Raw genomic sequence first — 14,735 nt, 5'->3', positions numbered from 1 at the left:
GTTGGAGAATTTAAGCTATAGGGAGAGGCTGAATAGGCTGGGCTGTTTTCCCTGGAATGTCAGAGGCTGAGGGGTGACCTTATAGAGGTTTACAAAATTATGAGGGGCATGGATAGGATAAATAGACAAGGTCTTTTCCCTGGGGTGGTGGAGTCCAGAACTAGAGGGCATAGGTTTAGGATGAGAAGAAAAAATTTAAAAGGAGCCTAAGGAGCAACCTCTTCACGCAGACATAGTGATTAAATTTGATTCCATACAGTATGGAAACAGGCCCAACAAGTCCACACCAACCCTCCGAAGAGTAACCCAGCCAGACCCATTCTCCTACTCTATATTTACCCCTGACTAATGTACCTAACACTATGGGCAATTTAGCATGGCCAATTCACCTGACCTGCACATTTTTGGATGGTGGGAGGAAACCGGAAGAAATCCACACAGACACGGGAGAATATGCAAACTCCACTCAGACAGACGCCCAAGGTGGGAATCGAACCCGAAGAGTTACTGGACCCAAAATGTTAACTTTGCTTTCTCTCCACAGATGCTGCTAACCACTGAGCCACCATGCCACCCAAGCATGTATGGAATGAGCTGCCAGAGGAAGTGGTGGAGGCTAGTACAATTACAGCATTTAAAAGGCATCTGGATGGGTATATGAATAGGAAAGGTTTAGAGGGATATGGGACACGTGCTGGCAAATGGGACGAGATGAGGTTAGGATACCTAGTCGGCATAGATGACATTGTCTGAAGGATCTGTTTCCGTGCTGTACATCTCTATGACTATGAGAGGAGCAAAGGCCACCTTACATGTTGACAAGGAAGCATTTCCATGATAACAAGGCCTGTCCACTGCCACTTGCCTTACATGCAAAAGTAGAGACAGAAATCAGAAGGCTGGAAAGTCAAGGAATTATCAAACCAGTACAGTTTGCAAATGGGCAGCACCAATCTTAGTGATTGTGCAACCCAACGGATCAGTTCACCTTTGTAGGGATTTTAAACAAACTGTAAACTGCTTCTTACAGCTAGATAAATACCCAATCTTTCACATAGAAGACTGATATGCAAAGTTGGCGGGGGGAACGAGATGTCCTTCATGAAGCTGGGCATGAGGCAATGACCTAGTGGTATTATTGTTGGACTGATAATACTGAGGCCCAGCTAATGATCTGGTCATCCAGGTTTGAATCCCACCAGGGCAGGCTGTAGAATTTGAATTCAATAAAAATCTGGCATTATGAGCCAAATGATGACCATGAAACCATTGCCAACTGTTGGAAAAACCCATCTGGTTCACTAACGTCCTTTAGGGACACGCCCATCTTCATCTGGTCTAGCTAACATGTGACTCCAGACCCACAGCAATGTAGTTGACTCTTAATTGCTTTCTGGGTAATTAGGGATGTGCAGTAAATGCCTAGCACTTGCTCTAAGCCAGAAGCTTTGGATTCAACTCCTACTCCAGAACTTGATAGTCAAGGAGGCTATGTCCATGTCCTAGCCAAATAAGCTAGTTATGGAAAAAGCCACAGAATGCTGGAGAAGCTCAACAGATCAGGCAGCCACCTCTGCAGAGGAAGCATTGTTAACACTTTGGAAGGAGAGTTACCCGACCCAAAATGTTAACTTTGCTTTCTCTCCACGGATGCTGCTGGACCTGCTAAGATTTTCCAGCCATCTCTGCAGTTGTCACGGATTTCCAGCATCAGCTGATCTTTGTTTTAAGTTAGATATCTACCTGTAGATCTTTCCAATGTGTACCAAGGCAAGTGGTAAGAGTGGGAGAGATACCTGGTCTGCCAAGTGATGCAAAAAAAAACCCGAGGCCCCTGCCTTAACTATTCACAGCTCTAGATTAAAATTTACATGTAGAAGTGTATGCTGCCACAGCAACTAGGGCTCCTTGAGGAAGCAGTTGGCTTCACTGATTAATGTGGATCAAATTGGTGCCAACAGTATGGTCCTCATTGTGTTTGGGGTGGATGCAGGACCTGCCTCCCTGTCCTAACTGCGCTGAAGATCAGAGTACTGTGGGTTGGACTCGCCTTTGGGCAGAGAACTCCAGACTGGAAGAAGCAGAAAAAGTTGGTAAATTAGTTACGTTTAAGTTGTACTTAACAACAAAATAAATTTCCATAGGTTTGAAAAAAAACTGCACACATTGTAAAGTTGTATCAAAGCCAGACGAGCCAGTTTGCAAAATGTCAACAATCGCTGTTTTAAATTAGGGCGAGGTAGAGATTCAGAAACAGAAGACTGATCAAGAAACAATAAGTAAGTCAGTAAATAGAGATAGTGTAGTATTTTCTATTATTCGGAAGGAGAGTTCAGTAATTAGTTGAATCAAGACAAGATTTAATTACAATTATTTACTCAATTGCCAATTATCTGTATATGAAACAGCTTCACCATCAGCATCGGGCCTTAACTCATCAAAGTGCATGAGTCCACTTTCATAATGAATGAAGAGGCACACATTTGAAAGACAACATTGAGCTCAGATCATGCATGGTTTCTTTTGCAACTTTTATGTTACACTGTCATTTAGATATTATGCAAAATCCCAAAAGCAGAGCGTCCAGAATTGCCAGAACTACCATAGATTAGAATACAATAGAATCCCTACGGTGTGGAACAAGCCCTTCAGCCCATAAAGTCCACACCAACCCACTGAAGAGTAACCACCCAGACCCATTTCCCTGCACTATTATCCTATATTCACCCCTGACTAATGCACATAACCTACACATCCCCTGAACACTATGGGCAATTTAGCATGGGCAATCCACCTAACCTACACATCTTTGGATTATGGGAGGAAACCAGAGCACCCAGAGAAAACTCACGTTGACACAGGGAGAATGCGCAAAGTCCACACAGACAGCCACCCGAGGCTGGAATCGATCACAGGTCCCTGGCGCCATGAGGCAGCAGTGCTAACCACTGAGCCACCACACCGCCCCTCGATTATCGAAAGCAAATGTGAAATATATAACATCTAACAAAAAAAACCAAAGAACTACGAACGTTGGAAATCAGAAACAAAATCAGAAATTGCTGGAAAAACATAGCAGGTTTGTTAGCATCTGTGGAGAGAAAGCAGAGTTAATATTTTGGGTTCAGTGACCCTTCTTCAGAACACCAGAGTTAATTCTGCTTTCTGTCCACAGAAAGTGCCAGACTTGCTGAGTATTTCCAGCAATTTATGATTTCATATATCTAATCTGGTTATGTAAATTAATTTATTGAGACAAGCTAATGTTTAACAAAATAAATTTATCAGACACCTACTTCTAATTAAAAATGAAACCATTCTACTTAATTAGTGACTTTTAATGACTTTTTAATTTATGTAAGAAATAGGAGCAGGAGTAGGCTATCAGGCCCATCAAGCCTGCTCCTCCATTCAATAAGAGCATGGCTAATCTTTTCATGGACTCAGCTCCACTTACCTGCCCACTCATCATATCTCTTAATTCCTTTACGCTTCAAAAATCTATCAATCTTTGGCTTAAAAATACTCAATGAGGTAATCTCAACTGCTTCACTGGGCAGGGAATTCCACAGATTCACAACCCTTTGGGAGAAGAAGTTACTCCTCAACTCAGTCCCCCTAATTTTGAGGCTATGCCCCCTAGTTCTAGTTTCACCCACCAACGGAAACGACCTCCATGCTTCTATCTTATCTATTCCTTTCAAAATTGTATTTGTCTCTCTCTAAGATCACCCCTCATTCTTCTAAATTCCAATGAATAAAATGCCAGTCTGCTCATCTCTCCTCATAAGCCAACCCTTTCATCACTGGAATCAACCTAGTGAACTTCTCCTGCACCCTCTCTTGTGCCAGTACATCCTTTCTCAAGTAAGGAGACCACAACTGTGCACGCTACTCCAAGTGTGGCCTCACCAGCACCCTACACAGCTGCAACATAACCTCCCTGTTTTTAAACTCCATCCCTCTGGCAATGAAGGACAATATTCCATTTGCCTTCTGCTGCACCTGCAAATCAAGTTTTTGTGATTAATGCAACAAGAACATCCAGGTCCCTCTGCACAGCAGCATGATGCAATTTTTCACCATTTAAATAACAGTCTATTTTGCTGTAAATTCTACCAAAATGGATGACCTCACACTTACAAATACTGTACTCCATCTACCAGACCCTTGTTCACTCACTTATCTATAACTACACCAAATCTTCACACTGGATCTGTCCAATAAATGGGTCCCAACCAAAACCATCACATTGTATATGATTAAACAATACCTTTAATCATCTCTCCCACAACATATTTCATTAGATAAATCATCATTGTTAGTATCTATTCCATCTTATTTCAAATTGGAAAAGTCACACAGGGATTTATTTTTTAAAATTAAGTTATAAATCACCCTGGCAAATACATATTAAAAGTATTTCTGTAAAATTATTGTTAGTCAAATTAATTGCAATCATTTCTAATTTTGAGTGATCGAGTTCTATAATAACGGCAGATGTATTTTGTCTCTCATGATCTTCTGAACCTGGCAACAGATGGTTTTAATAACATCATACAACAACAAAAAATCTCAAACTGTAGGGGATCACTTTGATAGAGGATCTGCAAATGATCACTAGGGAAAGTAATGGCGTTGTGGTATTATCGATGGACTGTTAATCCAGAAAGTTAGGAAATGTTCTGGAGACCTGGGCTTGAATCCTGCCATGGTAGATGGTGGAGTTTGAATTTGTAAACACCTGGAATTAAGAATTTAATGGTGACCATAAGTTGAGTGTCAGGAAAAACCCATCTGGTTCATTGATGTCCCTTAGGGAAAGGAAACTGCCATCATATTTGGTCTGGCCAACCTGTGATTCCAGACCCACAGTAATGTGATTAACTCTAACTGCCCTTTGGGCAATTAGGGATGGGCAATAAATGCTGGGCTAGCCAGTGACTCTGTCATCCTGTGAATTAATTTTTAAAAAAACTTTTTGTGTAATTATTTTTTAAGATCCTTGTTCCTCCACAGGTATGCTATTTGAGTTGGCATGAAGCCAACCATTTTATTCGCCCAAAGAAATGATTCTTTCTACCATTACAAATACCTGAATAATTTATTGCAAAACAGCTAGGCAAAACTCCAGGTCAGTTTTCACTTGAAAGGTGCTGTTGGTGAGTTGCTGCAATGCATCTCATGTATGGTACACATTGCTACTACTGGAAGTGAATGTTGAAGGTGGTGAATAAGTTGTCAATCAAATGGGCTGCTTAGTCCCAGGTAATGTAGAACTTCTTGAGTGTTGCTAGAGCTGCATCCAGATAAGTCTCCATTGTTTCCATTCTTTGCATGCTTGTCATTTTTTCTCTTATTTTGACTTTCAGATACGTTTTTTATCTTTTATTTCTTCCTTTGCCCAGTCAGCATTCTCTTCGGCCCAGTCAACTCTTTTGTCGTTCAATTGGTCCTGTCTTCCACGCCATCACAGACTTTTATATCCAATCTCACCCATATCCTGATCAAAACCAATTACATCTCTGTCTCCTTGCAATTTTGATGAAATATCATCAATGTGAGACTGTAGTTCTGTTTTGATCTCCATAAATGCTGTCTGCCCCCTGTGTACTTCCAGCATTTTCTGTTTTATTTCAGATTTTCAATTTCCATAATATTTTGCTTTTTGACATATCAAATGAGTTTTCATATGTTTGGTTATTTCTGTTAATGGAACAGCAAAGGTTTAAAATACAAACAAAATGCGTACCTTTAAATAGATTGGTGTAGGATTAAAATGCTGGAAGATATTCTGCTAATACTGGTGGAGAGTGGTTTTGATTAACTTGACATAATAGCATTTGGAAGATCAAAGTCAAAGTCCCCAAAAACTGATAATAGAAAAATAAGCATGACTGCATTACAATATGGCACAAAAGAAAATGTTAAATTGGGTTAAAAAAAATTGTTTGTTTAGAGGATTTATATACTAAAAATATTCCATTTAGACTATTCAACTTCTTTCATAGGAAAACAGCTGTCTTTGTAGAATTGATTTTCTTTACATCCGAACAAAATTAACATTATTGTACCAAGCACCATGGCTAAATATTGTGTGCACTAAAGTTGGATGTGCTTTGTAGCAAGTTAGCTAGATCTAGCCAAGACTTAAATGCTTAGTTCAAATAGGTTGCATTTACAGGAGTGAGTTTACCATTATTGATAGAGCTGGCTGATAAGGAAACTAAAACAAAACTAACTAACGGTAAATCTAAAAGACCAACTAAATATTATAATGAATTTATGAATAAATGGATGTAGAGTAGATCAGAATATCAAAGTAAAACCAATACAAGTTGAGAATCTGTTTGCTGAAATGAATTTGGCCCTAAGCATTCTAATAGAGGTGGGGACTAGATTTTCATGTTGCCAAGAAGGCCACAATGACAAAAAACTAAACAAAAAAACTAGAAATCATTGTTGATGATAGAAGATGCATGTTCTAACACACATGGATGTTGTTTTTTTCTGTTCATTTGTGGGACAAGGATGTTGTAGCTGGCCATGCTTGTGCCTTATTGCCTTTGAGACGGTGATGGTGAGCTACCTTCTTGAACCACTGCAGTCCATGTGCTATAGATAGATTCATACTGCCCTTAGGGAGGGAATTCCAGAATTTCAATCCAGTGACAGTGAGGAAGGGTGATCATTTCCAAGTCAGCACGGTGAGTGGTTTGGAGGAGAAATTGCAGGTGGTGGTGTTCCTGTGTATCTGCAACCCTTGAGGAGAAAGTGAGGACTGCAGATGCTGGAGATCAGAGCTGAAAATGTGTTGTTGGAAAAGCGCAGCAGGTCAGGCAGCATCCAAGGAACAGGAGAATCGACGTTTCGGGCATAAACCCTTCTTCAGGAAATGCTACCCTTGTCCTTCTAGATTTAAAAACATGAACACTTAAAGGTGCAGTCAAAAGAGCTTAGGTGAATTTCTGGAGTGCATCTTGTATTTAATGCTGCTCCCAAGTGTCAGTGGGTATTTGTTTGTGGATGTGGTGCCAATCAAGCAGGCTGCTTTGTCCTGGATAGTGTCAAATATCATCAGTGTTGTTGGAGTGCACCCATCCAGGCAAGTGGGGTGTATTCAATCACACTCCTAACTTTTAAGCCTTATAGTTGATAGACAAGGTTTAGGGAGTCAGAAGGAGAGTTACTTACTGCAGTATTCCTAGTCTCTGACCAGCTCTTGTAGCCACTATGTTTATATGGTGAGTCCAATTGAGTTTGTGGTAAATGGTAGCCCCCAGAATGTTGATAGTGGGAGATTCAGTGATGGTGACACCATTTAATGTCAAGGGGTCGTGATTAGATTGTCTGTTATTGGGGATGGTCATTTGTGTGGTGCAAATGTTACTTGCTACTAGTTAGCCCAAGCCCAGATCTTGTGCATTTGAACATGGACTGCTTCAGTATCTAGGGAGTTGCAAATGGTGCTGAACATTGTGTAATCATCAGCAAACATTCCCACTTCTGATGGAGACAAGTACATTGATGAAGCAGCTGTGGATCTGAGATGACTGATCTCCTGCAATCTTAGGTGCTAACTATGACTCCTAAAAGCCGAGAGTTTGCACTTGATACCCACTGATTCCAGTTTTACCAGGGCTTCTTGTCGCCATACTTGGTAAAATGTGGTCTTGATGTCAAGGCCTATAACTTTCACCTCATCTCTGAAGTTCAGCTCATGTCCATGTTTGAACCAAGGCTGTAACGAGGTCAGGAGGCAAGTGACCTTGGCGGAGCCCAAACTGGGTATCACTGAGCAGGTTATTGCTGAGCAGGTGCTGCTTGAAAGCACTTTTGGAGACATGTTCCATCACCTTACTGATAGGCTGATGGGGCAATAATTGATCAGGTGAGATTTGTCCTGCTTTTTGTGCATAGGACATACCTGGGCAACTTTCTATATTTTTGGGTAGGTGCCAGTATTGTAACTGTACTGGAAGAGCTTGGTTAGGGGAGCTGCCGGTTCTGGAGCAGAAGTCTTCAGTAATTTTGCTGGTAAGTTGACAGGGCCCATAACCTTTTCTCAAAAAATGTGGAGTGAATCAATGAAAATTTTGAAGTGGCTGAAGACTGGTATCAATAAGCTGGGGACCACTAGAGAAAGCGGAATTAGATCATCGAACTTGGAACTCCTGGCTCAAGATTCCTGTCTACTTTAATGCAGGTTATTCCTTTTTTAAAGTGAATTAAAGTATCCATGGAAGCAGTAGATACAGAAAGTCTTCAGAATTATAATTTGTTGGCTACAGTGTAATTAGCCATATGATTAATGAGGCATTTTGATAGAGGGAGTAGAATGAAGTGCAGAATGCAGCATAATTCCTGAATTAGTGAAATCTATCATTATTTCATGTGGAATTAACTAAGTTTAATGACTTGCAGTATAACTAACATTCTTGTGAATTATTGCATTTGTTCGAATATATTATTCTCCAAGAAATCATAGATCACAGCTTTTTCCAGACACAGTTTCTGGAAGAGTTTTGTCAAATGAGATTCAATGCATCTTCTCCCTGACATGGTTCAAAGAAATCTCTCACGTAGATCTTCAGTTTTATCCCCTCACTAACTATGCAACTGAGTGCGTTACATCTTTTTCTGCGGAATCAGCGCTCACCATTGCCAGACCATTCACCACTGATGCTGCCGAGACCATGTTTAAAGCAGAGGTAAAGATGACTTCAGATTCTGCAAGCAAGATATACAGCTAACACTGTGCGACAAATAGCATAGAAAGACTCTATGACATGGGAGCAGAAGTTGGCCAAATGGCCCAGTAAGTCTGCTTTGTCCTTCAATGAGATTCCTAACTCCACTTTTCCACCATTTTCCCCATAAACTTTGATTCCCTTATTGATTTAAATATATTCAAGGCTAAGACTTTTAATGATCCAGTCTCAACAAACATCTGCGATATAAAATCCCACAGGAAACAAAGTTTGTACTTTGTGGACAAGGTCCACTTGTGGCAAGGAAGGCGGTCTTTTTTCTTCTGTATCTTACAATCTTATACTTCACAATCACCTGATGAAGGAGCAGCGCTCTGAAAGCTAGTGCTTGCAATTAAACCTGTTGGACTATAACCTGTTGTTGTGTGATTTTTAACTTTGTACACCCCAATCCAACATCAGCACCTCCAAATCATTTTTTCTTGTAGATCACTACAGGAGGCCATGCCACTAGCTCAATCCAACCTAGAATTGTAGCCTGCATTAACACTGTGTCCTGAATCAGACAATGAAAACATACTGACATGCAGAATTTAAAAATAAATCTAATTGATCACTTGCCTTTGGCTTCATGTTATACTGCATCCGTCACACATACAGATATAGTAGCAAGCCTCTTCTGTTTGCTGCTGACACATGGAACTTGTTTTTTTCCTTTGTAAATCTAAAACATACACATTTACAAATGAAATAACAAGCTCTTAATAGGTTTTGTCGCAACTGATGAGAATATGATGAGGTGAATATGCTATGGAGTTTCATTACAATGAGTTTGCACAGAAAATTCCCATTACAGATGCTGATAGTTTACCAACTATGTGCTAATATGCTGCCCACTTGTAAAATGGGAAAGCTACTTTACAAAGAGGAGAATCTGTTCGCGTCCTAATCAAGCTGATGGATACCTTTAAATGATTCGGTTCCATTTCCATCAATGGTAAATAAGTTTGGGAGAAAGAAGGTGGCTAACGATGTCTATAAAGAATTTATTGTAACTTCCAACAATTTGCATCTACCCTGGACTATCTTCATGAAAAATATGATACAGGGTTTAGAGCATTTCTGCTAAAAAAAAAGTTACTTTCTTTTAATAAGATTAGCAATGGTTTCAAAAATCGTACAGGTTTTGTAATTTGTGTTATACATGCATCACTCTCTATAATCCTATACCAAATAACACACCAAAAACATATTATAGCTGAAACTGGAAACTTGAAAACAAAAACCTAGAAAATGCTGACAATCCTCACTATCTCAGATAGTATCTATGGAGATAAGCAGTCAACGTTTCAGATTGCTCCCTCCAAAATCAACTTGAAAAATTAGCCCTTTCCACGAATGCCTAACTGGATTCGGAACTTGTGCAACATCAACTTATTTTTTACTCCTTTTGTCTCCCTGCAAATCACTTTGCTCTAATTTCACTAATTACAAATGCATTAACCTTTTCAAATATACACTGCATTCATTATATATGACAGATAATTTCCCACATCTGTCAAAACTATAACTAAAAGATTAGTTGAGAAGGCAAGTCAAGCAACCTAATCTTCAAAATTGTTAAATTTGTCTTGACAGTCTTCAAAAACATAGTTTGCATAAAAACTAATTTAACTGATTCTACTGCAAAACTAATACAGTTCTTAAATGCTATATCAATACTTTGTGCTAATGATTATCACAATTCTATGGTGCAAAGATACCAAAAAAAAACTGATGTGTCAAAAATGTATGCATCTGTCTCAATGTATCAATGTTTTGCTCACTAATTGCAGTTAATAGAAATATGTACTTTGAATGAGTAACATATAATTTCATTAAATATTATACCATTATATTTTGTGAAGTTGAATCACTAAATGTATTTATTTACTCCAGTGCCTGGTTAAGTCCGTGAGTTAGTTAATGAATAAAAACTGACTAAGACCAAGAAAAATATTTTCCAAAATTAATATTTATTTTAAATCGAAAAATGTTGTGAACTTCATCATATTTCTATTTTATCCTTGCTTGGTTTGCCCTAATGGCATTAAACATTTTTTAATAACCAGCATCCTTTGAAAAAAAACAAGAGTAGTTTCACAATATATTAACTGTACATGTAACATTTTCTGTACATCCTGAAGTTTCAACAGGGGAGCTTTTGTAGTTTTATGGTATTTTACATTTCCTATTTACAATTTACTTAAAATCTCTGTTGCCAAAACTCCAGTTGCTAGAATTTCTTTTGTTGAGATGTACAGGAACTTCCAAATGTCATAAGTCACCATGTGTTCCTTCGCCCAACAGAAAATTTGTTTTCACATACTTCAGACAGACGATTGTGTCCTATTGTTTTCATATACTTCAGAGATGACTGTGTCCTATTTCATGGTACTATGCTTGTTGCTTTCCTTAAAGCCAAATAACCAGTCACAATATCTGAAGGAAGCATACGAATGTAGGAGAACTCCTCTGTGCTGCTAAATCGTAGTTTACTTTGTGGGTCTGTATAATTAGCCTGTAAAGAAAAACATGTTTAATAATAAAAATACAAAATACTAAAGGATAAATTTTGATGTAGAGTACTTCTGGATAAATGAGCCACATAATGAGAATGCAACAAAGTTAGCAGACCAATGGATTAGTGACTCATTTTAATATGGAAATCTATGTGGTCACATTTTGGGATTTTTCATCAGATTATTTAGTCTTCCTATAGTTCAACACTGAATGTGATGGGACCTGTCCCAAGTCTCAATACACTAACTATAAAGTAATTATCTACTAAGTTTAAGTTTCCAGGAGGAAATTGGTGCTTAAAACCCTGAGAAAATCTCCAAACCCGAGATGGAGACTTCAGAAAGTTCTGAGAAATATCAGAAAACGTTAGAGGGATTAAACCTTCCTCCAGTCACTCACATTGATGCTCCTCTCCCCCAATGTGCTACACTATCCCACTATCCCCTTACCTAAACAGGCTAAGATCCTACTTTCTTAGCCCCCTGTCCACCATCACACCTCCCCGCCGCCCCACCTCTGTGCCACCATACACACTCAGTAGCTTGTCAGAGGCTATTACCGATCCAAGTTGCCACTCAAAAGGTGATGGTGAGTTACCTTCTTCAACCAGTGTAGTCCAACGGCTGAAGGTTGACCTACAATGCCGTTAGGGAGGTAATTCCAGGATTTTCACCCAGCAACAGTGAAGGAATAGTGATATATTTCTGTCAGGATAGAACTGGCTTGGAAGGAAACTGGCAGGTGATGGTGTTCTCATTTATCTGCTGCACTTGTCCTTCTAGATGGATGTGATCATGGGTTTGGAAGGTAATATCTAAGAATCTTTGGTGAATTTCTGCAGTGCATCTTGTAGATAGTATACACTGCTGCTACTGAGCGTTGGTGGTGGAGAAAACAGGACTTATGGATGTGATAAGCAAATGGACTGCTTTTTCCTGGATGTTGTCAAGCTTGTTGAATGTTGGTGGAGCTGCACCCATTCAAGCAAGTGATGAATATTCCATCACATTCCTGACCTGTGCCTTGTAGATGGTGGATAAGCTTTGGGATCATGAAGGCGAGTTACTTGCCACAGTATTCCTAGCCTCTGACCTGCTCTTGTAGCTTATACAGTACGTCCAGTTGAGTTTCTGGTCAATGGTAACCCCCAGGATGTTGGTAATGGGAGATTCTATGATGGTAACTCCTTTGAATGCCAAGGGACTGTGGTTAAATTGTCCCTTACTGGAGATGGTCAACCCAAGCCTGGATATTGTCCACGTCTTACTGCATTTAAACTTGAATTGTCTTAGTATCTGAGAAGTTGTAAATGGTGCCCAACACTGGCAAACATCCCCACTCCTGACTTTTTGGTGGAGGGAACTAATTGATGAAGCAACTGAAGATAATGAGACGTAGGACACAACCCGGAGGATTTCCTGTTCAGATGACTGACACCCAATCACCATAACCATTTTCATCTGTGCCAGATCTGATTCTAACCAGATGACAGTTTACCCTGATACCCATCGATTCTAATTTTGCTAGGGCTCCTTGATGCCACACGTTAAATGCAGCCTTGATGTCAAGGGGAGGGTCATTTTCACTTCATCCGTGGAATTCAGCTGTTTTGTCTATTTTTGAACCAAGGCTGTAATGAAGTCAGGAGCTGACTGGCTCTTGTGGAATCCAAACTAAGCATCACTGAGCAGGTTATTGCTGAATAGGTGTTGCTTAATGATAATATTAATGAACCTTTCATCATTTTACTGATGATCAAGAGTAGACTGATGAAGCAGTAATCATTCAGGTTAGATTTGTCTTGATGTGTGTGTCCAGGACATAACCTGGACAACTTTCCATATTGTTGGGTTGTGGATAGATGTTAGTATTGTAGCTGTACTGGACTAGCTTGGCTACAATGTGGCAAGTTCTAGAGCACAACTCTTCAGTACTATTGGTAGAATGCCCAAAGACTTTGCATGTCCACTGCCTCCAACAATTTCTCGGTATCATGTGGAGTGAATAAAATTGACTGGAATACGGTGATGCTAGGACCACTGAGGGAGACGAAAATAAAAACCAAAAATGAAACACTGACAAAAGCTGAAAGCCAATTATGTGAACTAGCTCACCAAATTAGTTCATATTTTTAATAATAGTAGACTGAGTTGAAAAAAAGCTGCGAAGCAAAGTTGTTCAAGGTTATAGGTGGTTTTCAATTAAAAATTCCAAAATATGATGTCATATGATTAATCAAGATGCTCAGTCAATCAAATCAATTATACTTTAAAAGCCTTATAGTGTGATGACAGAGAATAAACCTATTTGCAAAACTTGTATTTTTACAGTTTCATCTTGGAGCTTCTTGAGGCTTGGCACTAAGATGGTGATTCCTCTCCCCTTGCTGCAATCAGCTGTAGAATAACTTTAGTGGTCTTTAGCCTTTACTGGCAAGCTTCTTTACTTACCTAGCATTGTCTTTCACCTGTCTTCTCATCTCCTTTCTCTGTTCTGCAAAGTCATCAGTGGCAAATTTTAAGTTAAAATACACCATCTTGACTACTACCATACTCAACTGCAACCTTCAAGTAAACTTCACTCGCTCCCTCTCCTCTCATTATACTATATTCATGTTTTTGTTAAGTTTCTTCATTTGTTTTATATTTTAAATATTAATTCTTGACATGTGAACTGCTAGTAAGGCTGATATTTATTGCCTACCCGTCGCCCAAAGGTGATGCTGGACTTTATTCTCAATTTCATCAGAATGTCACAGGAGAATGAAGACTCAACCAAATCAATAATGATAGCAGATTTTCTTCCCTAAACGATCATTACTATGAGTTGGTTTTTAAAATAAACTTGCCAGCCTCGCAGTCACTTTTACTGACATAAGTTTTTTTTAAAATTCAACTTTAAAACAATGATGTTTGCAAAATTGTCTTTTTAGAAGCGGAAATAGTTTTCTGCATTATTACTTCACTAACATGACCACCACAGTACTAAGATAATCACTTCAATATTGTCGTTTTTAAGATTTTACTACTTTAAAGCCCTAATCTGCTTCAAATTTATCCACACTACTGAAGCTGCTTTGTTGCTAACTTTAGCATCAGTCACAAAAATGTACAGGCAGTAGGGCAGCTCCAGGTTGTCAACGAGACTCAAAAAGAGACAAGTTACAGGCACAATCTTAGACCAATGCCAGGCTTCTGACACTCAAATTTGACTTTATTAAATCATATTTTACAATGTAAACATTGGAGGTCAAGGACAATATAAAGTCAAAAACTAAGCTGTACCATATTGCAATGGCCAGTGGCAAGATGGAAGATTAGACAACCTTCAAACATAATAAAAAGAAAACTAGCACAAAATATCAAAAAGGATAGCAAACCTTCTATAGGTATATAAAAGGTGAGAGATTCACTAATATGAATGCAGGTCCTTATGAGAGTTAATAGTGGGGAATACTAAGGT

At 39.1% G+C, this 14,735-nt stretch overlaps 1 protein-coding gene across 2 annotated transcripts in view; it reads right to left on the bottom strand.

Annotated features, from left to right (window-relative positions):
• Positions 1–10,707: 10,707 nt before the first annotated feature.
• Positions 10,708–14,735, bottom strand: part of ino80c (INO80 complex subunit C) — a 43,841-nt gene continuing 39,813 nt past the window's right edge. For both annotated transcript variants that reach the window (XM_043690052.2, XM_043690051.2), the window contains exon 5: positions 10,708–11,271. In XM_043690052.2, the coding sequence (XP_043545987.1) occupies positions 11,140–11,271 (132 nt within the window). In that variant the 3' untranslated portion in view covers positions 10,708–11,139. The remainder of the gene's footprint in view (positions 11,272–14,735) is intronic.

The sequence above is a fragment of the Chiloscyllium plagiosum genome, unplaced genomic scaffold (assembly GCF_037043375.1).
Source record: "Chiloscyllium plagiosum isolate Xiang-an unplaced genomic scaffold, Cpla_swu_hap1 HiC_scaffold_5, whole genome shotgun sequence".
Lineage (NCBI taxonomy): Eukaryota > Metazoa > Chordata > Chondrichthyes > Orectolobiformes > Hemiscylliidae > Chiloscyllium > Chiloscyllium plagiosum.
The sequence above is the reverse complement of the archived record's forward strand: the minus strand, read 5'-3'. Positions and strand labels throughout refer to the sequence as shown.